The 20,290-nt window shown below is 42.9% G+C and overlaps 1 protein-coding gene and 1 long non-coding RNA gene across 2 annotated transcripts; both read left to right on the plus strand.

Annotated features, from left to right (window-relative positions):
* The first annotated feature begins 1,272 nt into the window (after positions 1 to 1,272).
* Positions 1,273 to 8,024, plus strand: LOC139467290 (orexin receptor type 2-like). Its single transcript, XM_071248924.1, has 3 exons — positions 1,273 to 1,422; positions 2,134 to 2,208; positions 6,672 to 8,024. Exons 2-3 carry the CDS (start codon positions 2,134 to 2,136, stop codon positions 7,677 to 7,679), a joined length of 1,083 nt encoding a protein of 360 aa, XP_071105025.1. The 5' UTR covers positions 1,273 to 1,422; the 3' UTR covers positions 7,680 to 8,024.
* Positions 8,025 to 8,976: 952 nt separating this feature from the next.
* On the plus strand, positions 8,977 to 15,650 carry LOC139467306 (uncharacterized). Its single transcript, XR_011653650.1, has 4 exons — positions 8,977 to 9,083; positions 12,284 to 12,313; positions 13,260 to 13,372; positions 15,549 to 15,650. It is a non-coding gene; the product is annotated as an uncharacterized lncRNA (long non-coding RNA).
* The last annotated feature ends 4,640 nt before the right edge of the window (positions 15,651 to 20,290 follow it).

Consider the following 20,290-nt stretch of genomic DNA (forward strand, 5'->3'; position numbering starts at 1 on the left):
GGAAGGAGCGGTGGGTTATTGGAAAGGTGAGGTGAGGGGTGGGTGATTGGAAAGTGAAATGTTGGGTGGGTGATTGGAAAGGTGAGGTGTGGGGTGGGTATTGGAGATTGGGAAGTCGAGGTGTGGGGTGGGTATGGGATTTTGGGAAGGTGAGGTGTGGGATGGGTATGGGAGTTTGGGAAGGTGAGGTATGGGAGTTTGGGCAGGTGAGGAATGGGGTGGGTATTGGAGATTGGGAAGTCGAGGTGTGGGGTGGGTATGGGAGTTTGGTAAGGTGAGGTGTGGGGTGGGTATGGGAGTTTGGTAAGGTGAGGTGTGGGGTGGGTATGGGAGTTTGGGAAGGTGAGGAATGGGATATTGGGAAGGCGAGGTGTGGGGTGGGTATTGGAGATTGGGAAGATGAGGTATGGGACGGGTATGGGATTTGGGGAAGGTGAGGTATGGGGTGGGTATAGGATATTTGGAAGGTGAGGTGTTTGGTAGGTATGGGAGATTGGGAAGGTGAGGTGTGGGCTAGGTATAGGAGATTGGGAAGGTGAGGTGTGGGTGGATATGGGAGATTGGGAAGATGAGTTGTGGGTGATTGGGAAGATAAGGTGTGGGGTGGGTATGGGAGATTGGGAAGGTGAGGTGTGGGCTGGGTATGGGAGATTGGGAAGTCGAAGTGTGGGGTGGGAAGGTGGGGTGGGTGATTGGAAAGGTGAGGTGTGTTGTGGGTATGGGAGATTGGGAAGGTGAGGTGTCGGGTGGATATGGGAGATTGGGAGGTCGAGGTGTAGGGTGGGTGATTGGGAAGGTGAGGTGTGGGGTGGGTATAGGACATTGGGAAGGTGAGGTTTGGGGTGGTTTTGGAGATTAGGAAGTCGGGATGTGGAGTAGGTATGGGAGACTAGGAAGTTGAGGTGTGGGGTGGGTGATTGGGAAGGTAAGGTGTTAGGTCGGTATGTCCTTAATGCCGACACACGACTCTGCAAATTCACAAAATCATAAACTATATTATGAGTTAATGGTCATGTTAAGAAGCTATTATAATTTTTTAGAGTCTTCGTGTTTAAAATCATTCCATAAAAATCATTTACTCATGCAAGCAATGAACAGCCTTTATTGTAGCTGTCAACATTACGGCTAAGAATTGTTTGTTATTCATAAGCATTATCCGCTAAATACATCCATTATTACCGATGACTGTTTCACTTCTACTTTAAAGCAAAACAACAATCAGAGCTGAGTTGATGGCAATAATATGTCAGCGCTCTCCAGCCGAGGATATAATTACACAAAAGCACTCTCCAAATGCGTTGGCGAAATATTCCGAATGTTCGCAAATGATATTTCAAGCTGAACGAAAAACTTTGCAATGTATAGTTCATCGGCGAGGCATAGATATCGTGGTCAGATGACAAGAAGGGATCAGCGCATGTGGTGAGTGTGTCTTTATTTTCCTTGATTTTGATTAAATATCGGTACGAAACCAAATGGAACGCTTGTAATCATAATGATTACTGTACAATGTGGATGGTTAGGGCATATTTCATTATCGATTCGAAACAAGTGCATTACGACATATGATTAAAGTCAGATACTGTTCGACATTCTGCGTGGGTTAATCAAACGCTTCGAACATCACATAGCATAGTTAAATCCAGAGCTTGAACGACGGGCATGTTAACAATCAAATATTGATTACTATTTTAGAGGAATGTAAAAACACTTCGTTAAGTAAAGATTTCTTCAAATCTGAAGAATTCTTGTGAGTAGAAGAAGTTTCTCGCTGACAACATGTGAACAGGAACTAATGTCTGAATAAAGGTGGAGATGCGTGACTGTAGGTCACTCTTATAGTGTGATGGGGGACATATATCAGAGACTGAAATAGCATTGATTGTGTCGTAAAGAGCATCCATCGCCATCATCACCACCATCATCGTCGTAATCAATATCATCATCATCATCATCATCATCATCAACAACATCATTATGCATGATGTTATCATCATCATCTAGTCATCATCATCATTAGGCATGATTTTATCCTCATCGTCTAGTCATCAGCATCATCATCTTAAAATCGCCATCATTATCACCTTCCTTGTCGCTAGTATTGGTATTAACCTTATTCTCATCATCTACCAGATGGACGACGCCAACAACCTCTTCACGAACTACTACGACGACTACCTCGGCGTCAACCTCAACTCCTTTAATCAGGTCAGTGTCTAATGATGATGATGATGTTGGAGATTTAACGAGCGCCTCCGGTGTTGCCGATTTCACACTCGGAGCATACCTAGATCCATATGAGTGAGTGAGCGAGTTGGGTGTAACGCTGCTATTAACAGTATTCCAGTTACCACTACGGTGAAATCCACGAGCACGGGTATGGTGCTTATAAACCTAGATAGAAACATGTGAAGGAATTATTTTTAAAAAATGTAAATTTGCAAATGTATGCCCCAAAATATTTCCCATGCCGGGCGTAAAGTGAAATAAGTGATTACCCAAGAGTAAAGGGGTTGTTTTGGAATAGGGGCCTGAAAACTGGCTGATGGAATTTATGTGGCAGTGTGATTTTTTAGTTGCTTTCCCTTGTTTGTTTTTTATGGGTAGGGCATTTAATTTGGTTTTTATTAGATAATTGCCCAGGTGGTAATAGTTGGAGACATTAGTGAGGACTTGCTGGATCGTGGTGAAGTTTGTGCCTATTTCACTTAAGAGTTTGTTGCGGTGTATGTTGTAGTGTTTACACTGGACAATAACTTGGTTAATGTTAATGACAGTGAAGGCAGTGGCCTGTACGATTCTTTTTAATTTTGAGCTTATGGCTGTTTAGGTTTGTGTGACCAGTGTGGCGTCTAGTTATAGCCCTGTCCGTTAGTTTGTTTTGGTGGTACGTTTAGGCTTTGCGTTGAGGTTTGTTTACTTTTTGTTCAAGGTGTTTTGCTTTCGTTGAGTTTTGGTATTTAGATGCCCATTTAGCCCTGAGTTTGCTAAGAATAACTGGCTAATGACTTACTGGATAGTGTTATCGATGTATAAACTCTATATATGCCAACTTGCTCAAAAGCCTTTCCATAACGCTCGACAAAAGTTAATCTAAGTTTCCCGATGTGGAAGTGGTACTGTAAACAAACATGTCCTTTGGCACTAAATAATAAATAGTGCAATTCACTTAGGTATTTATACGCTACTTCTTAAGTTATCTTAGTGAAAGACAAATGTCTGAAACAACGAGTATGTTAAGCTTGACATTGTATCGTGAAGAGAGTATTGCCCTCATATGTTTCCGTATAATTTATACCATATATTAGGAATAGAAAGCGTATCATGCAAATCTTTCGCAAAAATACACACTGCTAATAATCTCAATTGCCTATCCCACACTTGTACTCTGTGATAAGGTCACACCCATGTTTATGAGTAAATGGGATCTACAATATATGACCTGCTGCTAGTTTTAATTGCTTAAATGAAGGAATAAATACCTTATTTTGTCATTAATATGTTCGGTATGCGGAAAAGTCTGGTCAAAGTCGTTATTGGTAGTTGGACAGTTGTTCATTACTAAGTTATGTCAATTACAGAGTCCGTTTTATCCAAGATCCATAATTATTTGGCAATCTACCAAATGGCCGCATTGGTAACTCGACTTTTAAGTGTGTCTGGGGTTCCTCACTACAAACTTTATATAAATGATTAGTCTACAAACACAAAAACTTGAGATACATTTGCATATTTTAGCCGAGTGTGTTTGGCGAATCGTTTAACAGTAAACTAAACTGCAGTCTTGAATCGGTGAAAAAGAGGAAGTGGAAATTAAAGACTTTGTGTTGTTCTGTCGACGCCATTTTAACAAATAACATTACCTTCATACGGTAGTTCGCTGTATGATCACCAACCATGTGTTAAATATGAAATAACATCACTCTCACCTACCGTTATTTTTTGAGATTTTAATAATCAGTATCACTAAAAACAAATCTGAACCTTGGAAATTTAACCACGTGTCAGTATTCCAGCGGATTGTTGCCACTGTTAAGAACGTGAAGATAACAGTAAATACTAATGCCAAGGCATAGCCTTATGGTTCCCTTTTTATAATTTCCTACATGATACTATTCCCCACATGGCTACTATTCAAACTTAGCTACTATTCCCCAAATGACAACTATTCCCCACATGGCTACTATTCCAAACTTGGCTACTATTCCCCACATGGCTACTATTCCAAACTTGGCTACTATTCCCCACATGGCTACTATTCCAAACTTGGCTACTATTGCCCACATGGCTACTATTCCAAACTTGGCTACTATTCCCCACGTGGCTACTATTCCAAACTTGGCTACCATTCCCCACATGACTACTATTCCCTACATGGCCATTTTTCCCCACATGGCTACTATTCCCCACATGACTACTATTTCCCAAATGGCTACTTTTCCCCACATGACCACTATTCCCCACATGACTAGTATTTCCCACATGGCTACTATTCCCTACATGGCTATTTTTCCCCACAAGACTACTGTTTAATGATTGGCTGATATATAAATGAACGTGACTTGTGTTGCAATATTGGACCGAACGATGTCATTCACTTCATATCGTTGTCTACAGTTTTCATTACACTAATTAAATATCATTCTCTGGTAGTAGTATTTTTTACGTATTTATTTATAAGAATTGACTTCAATATGTTTGGGGGTATTTTTTAGTTGTAAACGTAGAAACCGATGAGCGCACTGTGCACATCCGGGCAAACCATTGAAGTCATGTTGAAGTCTATATCACAGGTTTCAAATGTTACGGAAGTTAATAAAGTATTATTGCAGGACTCGCTCCTTTCCAACGCACACAGGTACTGGACGTGATACATTGCATTCAGACGTCAGGTTAAAATGTTTATGGAAGACAAACTTGTCAGAATCTCGTGACCCAAGACGATGTTTTCTCCATTGTTAGCAGAGGTCATTTGGAAGAAAATAGTGAAATTTGTACGAGATGTTGTGATTAATAATTAATAATTTACTGAAACAAATGCTTGTTGTCAGATCTATGTGATATGGTTATATCATTTATAACCTTAAAAAAATATCATAAGACGCATTGCCCTATGCCCACGAAAATACAAGGAATCGAACCCTAGGCGAACCAACTCTCACAGGATCAATTCTAAAGCATGGAATTCAGTCTGCAAAGACAGCAATCATTAAATCTCATTGTGCATTTCCGATCATTCTCACAGTTAAGGAGATAACTGTGTTAACACCGTATTTAACTGCTGTGGCATAATTTCAGATTCAGATAATTTCAGATTATTATTCTAAACGGTTTACGAAAATCGACCTCTATTTCCATGTACATGTTGTTGTCGAAATCCACGCCCAGTTGTCCTAGTCCAGGGTTGTTGAAGGGAGCTGGAGATTCTTACAGTATGCAAATAACACCAAAATAGCCAACTCACGTCAAGTAATTCTTAATAAGTGCAATGGGGTAATGGTGGTATGTAACCTTTGAATCAAATACCACTCATTTTGAGAATCACTCCTCTAGGGTTCGTATGAATATAGATCTAATTATGTCATTTCAAATGAGTATTACGGCCCGGCCCGTGCGTTTCGGAAAGCGATATTGTGGAGGCTTTACGCACAATTTCCCTTCATATTGGCGTTGCTTGTCATGATTGAGTGCCAATAATTGCCATTGATTTGTTTTAATTCCTCATTGGGGATTCAGACATTGGTCCGAACCCAAGGACCCCATTCCTGTAGGATGTTTCTTCGTTGTTTCACGCCACAATCAGCAATGTTCCAGCTATACAAAGACAGTCTGAATATAATCCAGACAAACCAGTGGTTGATAGCAGGAGCAGCACCCACGCCATCGGGATGTGATGGCAGCAACCAACCACGCCTGATCCAGTCGCCTGGAGGGGCGTTCGGGTAGCCTAGTGATTAAAGCGTTCGCTCGTCACGCAGAAGACCCGGGTTCGATTCCCGATATGGGTACAATGTGTGAAGCCCATTTATGGTGTCCCCCGCCGTGATATTGTTGGAAAATTGCTAAAAGCGGCGTAAAGCCATAGTCACTCACTCACCCAAGTCGCCTGGGTATCGGTTTATCGGTATCTGGTCCCCACAGGGCTGTGTCGACTTATCAGGATTGGGGCTTTATAACGTATGACCTGAAAGATGTGTCTTCGTACTCTCATGCCATGGTACCCGTGAAGATCCGGGTTAGAACAGGTCTTCAGAAGCCAATGCTTGTCGTAAGAGGCGACTATGCTTGTCGTGAGAGGCGACAAACGGGATCGGGTCAGACTTGGTTGATACATGTCATCGTATCACAATTGCGTAGATCGATGCTCAAGATGTCAATTACTAGATTGTCTGGTCCAAACTCGATTATTTCCAGACCGCCGCCATATAGCTGGAATATTGCTGAGTGTGGCGTTAAACCAAAAACAAACAAACAAACAAATCTAATACCATGGATGTTTGGTCATGCTATCGACCATTGGTCTGCTTGACTCGGCCGCCGTGATATTGCTGAATATGGCAAACTGCTATAATTATATTTTGGAAGTATGACCTTATGTTGAATTTAATCTGATTGTTTCTGAGTGCAGGGTAGAATAACACTCACTAACTCCACTTTATTTCTCTTTCCAGGACGTCATTGACAACGACACCTTCTACTACGACGATGTTGAAACTCTCGAGGGAGACCAGCCAATCGAAACGACGCTACACATTGTTCTCGCGTTTTTCATCACCATCATCAACCTCCTCGTCATCTGTGTCATCATCAGTGACAAATCGCTTCGAACATCGCCCAAATACATCCAGGTTCTCAACTTGACCTTTGCTGACCTCATTTATTCTGTGGCGGTGCTCCCTCTTTTGGCAGAGTTCAACATTAGAGACAAATGGATTCACTTCTGCGAACTCAAGTTATTTGCCGAACTGTTCGATTCGAGCTTCCACCCGGCGTTCACCTGGCTAGCGCTCAGCGTGTTGAATATTGTCATCCTATTCACAGTTTGCACAACCCTATTTGACAAACGTTCCAAACGTCCCTACATCGCAATGGCGTTAATGCTCCTCCCGTGGGCAATGACTTGTCTGGGCTTTATCCCGTTATACCGCGTTATAGTAGAGCCTCTCGTTTTAAGAGGCCATCCCTGTATGTATACAATTTCTCCACAACGCCACGTGGCTCTTCTACTGCTTACCTATCCTTTAATGTGTCTGTTTTTAGTCATGACGTCATTTCTGACAGTAGTACTTGTCTTGTACAGGAGAAATGTTTCTCTTTGTGGCTCTTTGTGCGTGAAAACGTTTCCGTCAAGGGGAGACAACCGCGTGCCACGCGGTGACCCGGAAGATGAGCGGCGTGAGTTCATGTTTGACGTGCTGCTCGTCAGCATACTGACAGTCATGCTCAGTTTCCCCGTTTTCGCATTGCAGATGTATTTTAAGTTAAAGAACGGGGATCGCAATTGTTCCAGCGATGAAGAATGTGACATGTACATATTAGGAAGCCGAATAGTACATTTTCTCCACGTATCTCGGAGCGCCGTGATCCCCGTTGTATGGTTTCTAGGCAAAGATTTTCGTTATGGCTTCATCCAGCTTATGAAATGCGGCAAAACCAAAGAAATCAAACAGGATCTCTGATGGTGAAATATTTCAAATTAATATACCCGAGAAAAATGGAAAGATTTATTACCTTTTGGCAGCCCAACATCAGCATGTGGCCATGCTTCTAAGCTTTTGAGCATTGCACCTTTAGCGACGTGTGTGTGTGTGTGTGACTGTGACACTGGGGCCAAGTTGACTACGGTATTATAGAATTACGTCCCTTGGCCATGCCAGGATCTTCAGTTTCATCTCAATCGCCATCCTTGTTCTATCCTCACTCTAACCATGCTCGCTGCATGCAATCAAATCAATCCTGCATAATCGGTGCATTTATTTAAGTTTGTCACTACTATTGCTAATAAACATCTTTTACAAACGTTATTGGTAGAAATGTGTTCTTTTAAAATGACAGTAACCTCAAATGGTTATTTATGCGTTTGAATTCATTTTTTCAATCGTTTCGGTAGAAATCGTCATCTGGCTACTTGAGTACTAACCCGCTGCCCGTAGCTAGAACTATAATGTTTGGGCTTTTGGTTTTTAACGCCACTTAAACAACATTGCATTTATATCACAGCACGTCAGCTTGATGTGGGAGTAAAACTGGAAGTGATGCTGGTCTTCGATGTTTACCACTTTGGTGAAACCCACGAGCACCGGTATGGTGCTAACGAAATTAAACCTAGGACTATACTTTAGGTAAACTGGGATTCAAACCCAAGATCATAGGTTTCTGGTGCGTCTAAAGGACGCATCTCAGCTCTGCGAAGTGCGGCGCCTTAGACGATTGGGTTCACTGGTAAATACCCTTTGCAAAGCCTAAATTACCCTAAATTTCATTCTTTATCTAATCAGTTGATGGAGTATTTTGTTTGCCAAGTTTTCATGCCATCGTGTATAGATAAACCTTCCTATTCTGATATTTGACTTTTACATTTGAAGTAAAATTAAAATAAGAGATATCGAATCTGCAGTGACACGACCTGGCATTTCCAAACATAACAGGTTTATCTCCTAATTCAACTGAGTGACTTAACAGTTGAAGGTTTACACCGGATGTTAGTCTGTTTCCTGTCCAGCGTTAAAATAAACTGAAAAGCATTACGTTCCACTCAATGTGTTCTGCATTTCCTTTCTGTTAGGGGAGTATACTCGTATCCACGTTTTCGTCAAATTATTAGGTAACTTCAACCAGGTCGCCATGGAGGACACAGCAAACTGACATGGTTGAAGATAATTATTCCAAATTATTGTATATTGTTACACAAAGTATATAAATGTCACGTGAAATTATACTTGACACGTCACATTTGGCTCTGCACGTTGGTTAATGTCAGGCAGGTTATTATGGGTGGTGTGTGCTTCATGCACAGTTCGGGGGACAGACGACGCACGGACACACGACGGAGAAGAGGCTATTGATCATTTCTCTAATTCAAGGTAAGAAAACAGCTGACCAGATTCTTTCTTTGTCATCTACACATTAGCAGTTAAGCTTATTTTCTGTGACTACACAGGCTATACTTTGAAACGCTGTACATACCAACTAATGCGTTTCACAGGACAAGTCATCATATGTTTTAATGCGTTTCACAGGACAAGTCATCATATGTTTTAGTGCGTTTCATAGGACAAGTCATCATATGTGTTAATGCGTTTGATCGGACAAGTCATACTGTGTACATGTTGCAATGTGCAGTTAGTAAAAGTCTCTGAAGGTGCAGTCACACAGTACTATTTACTGAATACAATTTGTTGTAACATATAGTGACAAAGTTACGTTAGTGATCATAAACTGACGTCCAAAAGAAACTTTACCAGAGTTTGAAATCACTCTTGCTCAAAATCATCAAAACATACATGCATGATGTAAAGTGTATTGAGAAGATCAATATAATAACATAATCAACACTGAAAATGACAATCATACCGCGACCGAGGATGACGTCAGAGCCCCCCAAAGTTGGGTGTGGTACAAAACTCGAGCTTTCAGAATCATGGACAATAGGCAGAGTACATAAACAATCGCTCACGTTCAATAACAAGTCATTAGTAGCGTGTGTGACCACCAAATGCCTCAATACAGGCAAAAACTCTTCGCCGCACAGAAAAAGTCAGTCGTCTGATGAGGTCACGTAGGATTTGATGCCATTCTTCTTGGAGGGTCAAGATCAGTTCTTGCCGGTTGGCTGGAGAGTGTGGTCGTTGTCGAACACGACGATCCATCAAGTCACAGGGGTGCTCTATGGGGGACATGTCGGGTGAGCGTGCAGGCCACGGCAGGACTTTGACGTCGTTGGCTCCGAGGAAGTAAGTGACAATTCTGGCTGTATTGGCTCTAGCGTTGTCATGCTGATAAATGACACCACGTGGCAGCTGTTTGAGAAATGGTAGGACAACTGGACGAAGAATGTTATCCATGTAACGCTAAGCTGTCAAGTATCCGCCAACGATGACCAGCGGTGTCCTCTCCTGCCCACAGATCCCTCCCCACACCATGATACTCCCTCCACCATATGGTACGACCTCCTGCACGCAACACACCGCCGTTCGTTCACCCCTTTGGCGGTAAACACGTTGTCTTCCATCAGCCCTAAACATACAGAATCGACTTTCGTCAGTGAAGACAACCCTCTGCCAGTCACGTCGTTGTCAACGTCGTACAGTCCGGGCCCATCTCAATCGCAGACGACGATGTTCCGCTGTCAATAGCTGTCCTTTGTATGATCTAAAAGCCCTGATTCCATGAGCCCTGAGTCTCCTGGCCACTGTCTGTCGACTAACCCTGTGACCTAAGGCATTTGTCGCCGATGACGTCACTGTCAGGAAGCGATTTCGGAGGTGCAAGGTAGGCAAGTACCGGTCATCATGGGGCGTGGTCACCCTGGGTCTGCCTGTTCTTGGCCTGTCAGCGGTCCACCCTGTCTGTCTGTAACGTTTCATCAAGTTGGTAACGGCAACACGGGAGCAACCGAATGTTCGTGCAATATGGGCGTGGGTGGCTCCCATCTGTGCCATACCCAAGGCTCGTTCACGTTGTTCGACTGTGAGTTGTGGCATTTCTTTTGTGTTTTTTTTATCACTGTGGATGTCTGACTTGCCGTTGCTATCGTTTTATACCCTTACACGCACGTTGGTAAATTTTCTTTTGGACGTCAGTTTATTTAGATATGATTATGCATAAAGATTCAGAACAAAATATTCTCCACATGACTGTATGGCAAGAGGAATTACTTCAATTTTCCAATGGTCCATTTTCCGTTTATGTCGAGCAATATTCCAGCAGCTCCAGCCCTTGGTGTCTACATTCCACAGCTTTTGAGGTACAATCGAGCATGCCCTGTCTATGAAAATTTCAAAGAACGTTATACGACTCTTGCTGAAACGTTGTTTGATCAAGGTTACAACATTCAAGGTCTCAGTAAAGCTTTCCAAACATGTTAGACATGTGGAGGACATTTCCAAATTTGATGCATCAGTGACAAAAATGATGTCCGATGCAATTCCGTATTTTCATTTGTGCCATATTTTTTTACCCTTGTTTATTCAGAACAATTGACTTGACTTTGCATGTGTTTGTGACGGGTGCAGGTGGCCAGGATACGCTCACCATTCCGCAAACGGCTGGTAACATCCCTGTTTGATGGTGATTATAGACGCATGCTCACGATATGGTCGGAACTGTACAATCGACTCTGCTCTTGGCAGAGAGTTTCGCGTGTCAGTTTAGTGTTTAGGGAAAGACCGAAGTGACGCAGGTCTTAGACCGCTCTGATGTAACCAACGAGTACAGGTATGGTGCTGACAAACCTAAAACATAATCAATGTGAACCGAGATTCGAACCCACCACCATAGGTTCCTGACACGCCCAAGGGACAAAACCTTGCGCAGGGAAATTAGGCGCGTTTAATTAATTTCTTATACTTACTTGATGCACTGTGTGGGTAGATGCCTTTTATATTCAATTATTCTTCTCTTTTAAATCACAATTATTAACAAATATATAAATTTATATTCTCATGAACTGTACAGGGAATTTCCCCCGGAGGGAACGAATGCGCGAACTTTTCTGAAAGTATTTTAAGGGAGAGTGTGGGTATGTTCTCATCGTTCATCTCATGTAACATTAAATTAGAAGTGACTTTTTATTCTAAGGGTGGGCGTTAGGCAGTGTGATGGTAACGCAATTCGATGCGCAGATTTACGCCCCTTGGTCTGAGAGGGGCATTAATGTTAAACTGCGGCATTGTATCTCAGTGAGCTAGCACTATAAATCGGCATCAGTCCGGACTAGTACAAGCGGCCACACAAGCACACACACGTCTTTGCACGTCGCTGTATAAGAGCGATAATCTTGGACGCGACGTTAAACTCCGTGACCCCACTTCACCGAACAAGCACAAGCAGCCACACACAAACACACACACACACGTGCATGCAGGTCGCTGTATAAGAGTGATAATCTTGAACGCAACGTTAAACACCGTTTCACCTCACCCAGTCAAAAGTTAGCTGGTGTGCATATTCGACAAACATACCCATCTCCCTACTTTTAGGCCCATCGCCTCATTGGTTGGGACTCTATACTAAACATAGTTCTATACTAAACACGACTCATAGAGAATGTTTTGCTTTTCAGATGGGAGACGATGGGAGATATCAAATGAAGGTAATGTCTACACTATATCCCGAGCTGGACCACGTCATTGCATGATGAATTCATCGTAACAGGATCATTGACGGTCGCAATGTATAGATAAAAATAACGGGGATTTCTTTATGGAATCATATGTTGGGGCTTCTTTGCATTGAGAACGCGTGAAAGGTAAATCTATGTCTCAAGATGGTCATTGGCTGAAATTTTGAAAAAAATCCAATTGTTCCAGTAAATACTGATTTTTTTAACAATCCTGTACCTCAGCCAGCCTAGTGATCTAGCACCTCAAAGTATAAGTCGGTGCCCATATAATAACATCTTCCCGAGGCAAAGGAGTTAACTGACTATAAAAGTCCAGTTTCCACCCTTGCCGAACTAGGCTGGTATTATGGAACTACGTTTTGTCTGGACTAACGAGTCTATGCATAGTCCAATCAAAATCGCGCACCGAAATCAAAGTCCGGTTCGTAAACTGTCGTGCAGATTTCGATCGATTGCAGGGTTTGCAGAGCATGTGCATCGTCAATTCGTTGTCGGCAGATATTTTCCAAATCCTTTCATGTTTTTAATCAAGGTGATCACGTGATTTGATGCATTTCGCGATGTAAGACCCATTTTATCACAATATAGATTTTGATTATCGATCAGATCGTCCTGACTGGGCGCCACCATTTTGTGTGAAGCAAAGCGATACGAGAGGAGGAATCTGATTGGTCCATAGGAGAGGCTTAGAAGGGACATAATTGATAATAGCCTCTGGTGGCGCAACGATCGAGCCAAGTAATTCCAGCCTAGTTCGGCAAGGGTGGAAACTGGACTTTTAAAGTCAGTTAACTCCCTTGCATCGGGAAGATGATATAATAAGCAACTAGCTTATACTTTTCTGTCCAATATAGCTGCCATGTCTTTTGGGCGTAGGGTGCCACTAAGTCTCTATTACATTTCCACCGATTTACAGCCGGATGACAGCATGATGAGCGCAGAGGCAACGGTACAGATGGTACACCTGTGGTTAATGGTCGGCGCATTGATGATTGCAGTGATCAGGCACTGGACGATGTGAGGCCACGTGTAAGTATTGTCTATCAGTAACATTGACAGTGCGACGTTCAACTCACTCACTCTCCCGTATATACATAAGGGGCGAAAGCTATGCATGTTTGTTCCGAGTTTGTCATGTCCAAAGCCATGTGGGGCGGTCGGGTAGCCGAGTGGTTAAAGTGTTCGCTGGTCACGCCGAAGACCCGGGTTTGATTCCCGGCCTTGGTACAATGTGTGAAGCCCATTTCTGGTGTCCCCAGCCGTGATATTGCTGGAATATTTGTAAAAGCGGCGTAAACGCATACTCACTCCAAAGCCATGTGGATATCAATATTTCAGGGCAAAAAAGTATTCACCCATGTTTGATGGTGATACCATGCCGCAGTTTTTTAACATGAATACTCCACTCAGACACAGTATACTGACTCCGAGCCGACCCCTTAATGCCGAGCGCCAGACAGGGTAACAACAAGTACCATTTTTAACGTCTTATGGTATGACGCGGCCGGGGATCGAACCTCGGACCTTCCGCTCTCCGGGCGGACGCTCTACCACTAGACCACGGAGGCGGTCTATATATGCTTTTGAAATAGGTGAAAAATTCGCAATTTGGATGTTTTTTACTTCAGTAGGGATGGGAGAAATAAACACCACAAACACTACCTTGGTTGAGAAACAACTCATAAGTTGTCTGTTGGAAAATGGTACGATAATGGTTCGCTAGTTTAATCTTGTAAGTGTTGCCTCTTGAGGTCAAAGTGGATTGGTCACTCCATCCAAATAAGACTACCTGATATATCTTATCGTCTTTTTCTCGCTCGTTGGTGCAATGTGATTGCATGGTTTTATTTAGCGTCGTGTCACTCGATTCGATTCAAACTGTAGTTGCGATGTGCCCTGGGTGTTTCTCATAATAAATCGACGTCCAAATGAAACTGTGCCAACACTCCGAGAAACTCCTGAAGAATAACCAAACTATGTGGCACGTTCAAAAAATATATACCAATTGGAGTGGGGTTTGGGCATGTTGTGAAAAACGTATTACACTCCAAAACAACAGAAACTGTTTGAGTGACCCCAAAACACATGGGGGTCAATGAGATGATCCACATTGTCACTGACAAGACCTGTGCGACAGTATGAGAAGTGTCTACAAAGTCAATAAACACTGGATTAATGGCGAGTATGTCCACCTCGTGCATCAATTCACGCCACAACACGTCGCCGCATCGATGACATCAAGCGCCGGATGACGTCAGTGGGAATCCGTTGCCATTCTTAAGAATGAGATCAGTCCTTGTCCTGACGGTTGAAAGGGGGGACTCGTCGTCTTCTGTTTTGCCTGTCCAGATGACCCCACATTTGGTTCGATGGGGTTCATGTTAGGAGAACATGCACGTCATAGCAGAACATGAATGTTGATGTTGTTGGGGAAGTCCTGCGCAGGACGGACTGCACAACTTCATCTCGATACCTCCGTGTAGTAATGTCGCTTCCAGTGACTACCAACCTTGTTGTCAAGTCCCCAGACCGTGACACGGCTCCTCCATACGCATGAATTTCCTGGACACAATTCGGCGCGTGTGGCGTTAGCTGATTTTTTATACTTGTGTAGCTCGTGCATTTCTTTCTTGGTATCGTTTCGTTTGGGTGTCACTATAGAATTGATAGATAAATTTACACTGGGTAATCGAGGACGACCAGAAGGTAAAACCGAAAATATTCCCAGAGTTACATCCCTTCTACCACAGGAGTTATACACAGAAGGACATGATAACCTATCGGATCTCCTTTTGAGCAGGGGCTGGAGATGAGGAACACACACAGTACAGGCGACTTTAACGTCGCCAACTCCAAACAACCTTCGGGGCGGTCGGGTAGCCTAGTGGTTAAAGCGTTCGCTCGTCACGCCGAAGAGCCGGGTTCGATTTCCGACATGGGTACAATGTGTGAATTCCATTTCTGGTGTCCCCCGCCGTGATATTGCTGGAATATTGCTAAAAGCGGCGTTAAACCATACTCACTCACTCACTCACCCAAACAACCTTCAGTCAACTCACGAGAGACTTATCAAATGATATCAGACCTATTGTCCGCAATGATGTTAGAATTCTCACATCGACTCCTCCAGTTTGTTTTGTTTTGTTTTGAGATGTGCCAGTGTCATTATCGTTCTGCTGTAATCTTTTAATTTGTTTTGATACAGTGACGCAGATCCATCAACAACTGACGTCCTACATCAGACGCTATGGGGTCAACCTTCGATGGATACTTACGCTCCTAACATACATAAACAGTCATGAATGAATATCTTTGTTTCCTTGTATTGTTTCCAAAGGTCATATGATGAACCGATTAGAGTGAGTGAGTGAGTGAGTGAGGTTTTACGCCGCTTTTAGCAATATTCCAGCAATATCACGGCGGGGGACACCAGAAATGGGCTTCACACATTGTAACACGGGAATCGAACCCGGGTCTTCGGCGTGACGAGCGAACGCTTTATCCACTGGGCTACCCGACCGCCCTGAACCGATTAGAACCTACACCGACATGTCGCTCCTAATTATAATAAAGAAGTTGTTCATCCATATATCTTATCCTTACTTAGTACTCCAACTTCTTAATGCCTCTCTAGGGGGCACGGGTGGCCCAGTCGTCTAAGGCGCCGCGATTCGCTGTGCAGAGTTGCGTCCCTTGGGCACGCCAGAAACCTATGATTGTGGGTTCGAATCCCGTCTGAGACCTGCATCACTTCGGGCTTTCCTCCCACATTAAGCTGACACGCCGCGATATAACTGGAATACTGTTAAAAGCGGCATTAAACCAAACTCACTCACTCACTCTTAATGCCTCTCAAAGAAGTGACTCTTGTTCTTTATATAGAATATCAGGGCATGACAAAGGCCAGTGCAATAACGATTGTACTTTAATAGTAGATCGTAAAGCCCGTGACACTGAGGTTAGTATGTGACGTCATGAAAGGCAACTGCAGACGCCAGGCTTCAAAGCGATCCCTTGTGGTCCCTGAATATGTGATGACACTGTATGTATCAGGTATGAGTGAGTGGGTAAGGTTTAACGCTATCTTTGAAAGGAATTTCAGCTTGATGTGGGGGGAAGCCGGATGTGATGCAGGTCCTGGAAGTTTACATCACAACTCAAGTAGATAGAGAATACTACACTCATTCTCGTTAGATACCATTTTTACGAAACGAGTGGACTTTCTATGGTATCTGACCGAGCGAAAGCGAGGTCAGATACCATAGAAAGTTCACGAGTTTCGTAAAAATGGTATCTAACGAGAATGAGTGTGGTATTTTATTTATTACCCACGTTAAATATATATTTAAGTGTAAATACATAACAACTTTCGTTCGTTGACAGACCAAACTGAAACCGGTTGCAAAATCTGGTTGCGCATGAATATTGATATATGACCAAATATGGGCATTGTTGACATGTTTATGCATACGCATTAACAACATGCGCCTGCTGTTCTGTTTGCAAACAAACCAGCACCGACGCTCAAGATCCTTTTGGAAGAAAGTCTTCAACTTTTGGTAATTCAAGCGCCATGTTGTAAGTACGCAGGACACCGATAAGAAAATTTGAAATGTCACATTAGCGCCGCGCTTTGAATATCGGACCAACAGTCGGTCACACTGCCGGGGTCCTGTCTGTGCAATCAAAATGGTTCGGTTTCCTTGATCTATCAGCTGAATTTATATCATGTTCGTACCATTTTGGAAGAGGGATTTCAGACTGTTCGCCAAAGACATTCATGTTAACTGTACCACCCTTTACTGAAGACGTGAAAATCAACAAACTCAAGTCTGCTTGCATGTCAGTGACAGCTTCGAACGATCGAAGGGCAAGGTCGCCACCGGAATAAGAAAAGACAACCGCGATCCACTCACAGCGTTTTACGCTAGAGATAGGGAATGTTACTGTTCACATTTGGGATGTTTGGGGCCACAAAATCAGAAGTCAGGCACACTTCCACGGAGTTTTCGAATGATTTTTATCGGAACTGTGAACTTTAAGTGATCTGGTCGTGCTGTCGTGTTCGTTCATTCATGAACAACACCTACCGAAACAGCGCCACAAAATACGCTTCAAAGGGGACACCGATGGCACAACCGGATCATCCCAAGTAAGTCTAGATATCTGTCCAGATAGTTTAAACAGACTTCATTTCACCACGCTTATCCTTTTACGTTAAATCAAACTGAAAGTTGCGAAAATGGTCGGGTGCGTCACGCTCAAGGGACGCGCTCGATCGGCAGTCGTACATTGTAAATCGATTTATAGATCTAGCTCGATTATACGTCTGTAGGAGCTCTATGCATAACTTATATTGAATGCAAACCGAATTTGATGCGTGTGACTATCTTGTTTGGTTTAATACAGTGTTTGTAAATATCTCTCGTTCTCATGAATTTCTTCAGTTCTGCCTTGTCTCGCGATTTTTTATGAATGAAAAAAGTAGTCCCGGTGTGACAGAGGTCACGGTTATCCAATCAAAACGAATAAAACAAGGTCAACCTTGTACGACACACGTGTGACGTACGGATTTAGTATCTTACCACCTGTATCTTCACCACGTGGGTAATAAATAGAGAATACTACACTCATTCTCGTCAGATACCATTTTTACGAAACGAGTGGACTTTCTATGGTATCTGACCGAGCGAAAGCGAGGTCAGATACCATAGAAAGTTCACGAGTTTCGTAAAAATGGTATCTAACGAGAATGAGTGTGGTATTTTATTTATTACCCACGTTAAATATATATTAAAGTGTAAATACATAACAACTTTCGTTCGTTGACAGACCAAACTGAAACCGGTTGCAAAATCTGGTTGCGCATGAATATTGATATATGACCAAATATGAGCATTGTTGACATGTTTATGCATACGCATTAACAACATGCGCCTGCTGTTCTGTTTGCAAACAAACCAGCACCGACCCTCAAGATGTTTTTGGAAGAAAGTCTTCAACTTATGTTAATTCAAGCGCAATGTTGTTAGTACGCAGGACACCGATAAGAAAATTTGAGATGTCACATTAGCGCCGCGCTTTGAATATCGGATCAACAGTCGCTCGCACTGCCGTGTAGTCCCGTCTGTGCAATCAAAATGGTTCGGTTTCCTTGATCTATCAGCTGAATTTATATCATGTCCGTACCATTTTGGAAGAGGGAAATCAGACTGTTCGCCAAAGACATTCATGTTAACTGTACCACCCTTTACTGAAGACGTGAAAATCAACAAACTCAAATCTGCCTTCATGTCAATGACAGCTTCGAACGATCGAAGGGCAAGGTCGCCACCGGAATAAGAAAAGACAACCGCGATCCACTCACAGCGTTTTACATTTGGGTTCACATTTGGGATGTTTGGGGCCACAAATCAGAAGTCAGGCACACTTCCACGGAGTTTTCGAATGATTTGTATCGGAACTGTGAACTTTAAGTGATCTGGTCGTGCTGTCGTGTTCGTTCATTCATGAACAACACCTCCCGAAATGTTAGCGCCACAAAATACGCTTCAAAGGGGACACCGATGGCACAACCGGATCATCCCAAGTAAGTCTCGATATCTGTCCAGATAGTTTAAACAGACTTCATTTCACCATGCTTATCCTTTTACGTTAAATCAATCTGAAAGTTGCGAAAGTGGACGGGTGCGTCACGCTCAAGGGACGCGCTCGATCGGCAGTCGTACATTGTAAATCGATTTATAGATCTAGCTCGATTATATGTCTGTAGAAGCTCTATGCATAACTTATATAGAATGCAAACCGAATTTGATGCGTGTGACTATCTTGTTTGGTTTAATACAGTGTTTGTAAATATCTCTCATTCTCATGAATTTCTTCAGTTCTGCCTTGTAATCGCAAAATGAATGACGTCTCGCGATTTTTTTATGAATGAAAAAAGTAGTCCCGGTGTGACAGAGGTCACGGTTATCCAATCAAAACGAATAACACAAGGTCAACCTTGTACGGCACACGTGTGACGTACGGATTTAGTATCTTACCACCTGTATCTTCACCACGTGGGTAATAATAAAACCTACGAGTCCTGTTATGCTGATGAGAAATATAAGATCATCACTCGCCAGACAAAGGGACGCAACCCTGAGAGAGTTGCGGCGCCACAGAGGACTGGGCCCCGCGTGCACCTGTGTTACATGATTCGGTAGATGTATCAACGTAACACGGAATACGGTCGATGTTCACTCTATCAATCACTGGTTTGCCTGATCGGCTTCCTACTTAAAGAGGCATTATATGTGGGATATATTGATGTGGGCGTATTTCGGTTATGTCACGATGTGTCGGTTTGATGTGTGAGAATTTCGGTAATGTCAGGGTGTGTCAGCTTGATTTGGGCGTATCACGGTGTGTCGGTTTGATGTAGGAGTATTTCGGTTATATCACTGTGTGTCAGCTTAATGTAGGAGTATTTCGGTTATATCACGGTGTGTCGGTTTGATGTAGGAGTATTTCGGTTATATCACTGTGTGTCAGCTTAATGTAGGAGTATTTCGGTTATATCACGGTGTGTCGGTTTGATGTTGGAGTATTTCGGTTATGTCACGGTGTGTCAGCTTAATGTAGGAGTATTTCGGTTATATCCCGGTAGAAAGCCAGAAGTGATGTAGATCGTAGACGTTAACCACTTCAAGTCCAGAAAAATAATCAGAGGAATTTGAACCTATGCCGATAGGCTTTAAGCAACTTGGCCACCGAGACCATATATCAGAATGAAAACACGATTAAAGTTCTTTATAGTTATAAAGCTTCTCGACGTTTCAACGGATATTGATATATGGAATCCTTTTAGGACAATTTACATTCCCCCAAATAGTAAGCAGTTTGTTGATTCATGGAATAATTGGGATATCTGGACCAAAAGACGTACGCGTGAAGATCCGGGTT

Source organism: Haliotis cracherodii, unplaced genomic scaffold, assembly GCF_022045235.1.
Source record: "Haliotis cracherodii isolate W230 unplaced genomic scaffold, xgHalCrac1.p SCAF_1, whole genome shotgun sequence".
NCBI classification, from domain to species: domain Eukaryota; kingdom Metazoa; phylum Mollusca; class Gastropoda; order Lepetellida; family Haliotidae; genus Haliotis; species Haliotis cracherodii.

What these genes read in the sequence shown, in the direction of transcription:
- LOC139467290 (XM_071248924.1), top strand. Translation starts at nt 2,134, where the DNA reads ATGGACGACGCCAACAACCTCTTCACGAACTACTACGACGACTACCTC. An exon ending in ACCTCAACTCCTTTAATCAG is followed by an intron (nt 2,209 to 6,671) that starts GTCAGTGTCTAA and finishes TTCTCTTTCCAG; the next exon opens with GACGTCATTGACAACGACAC.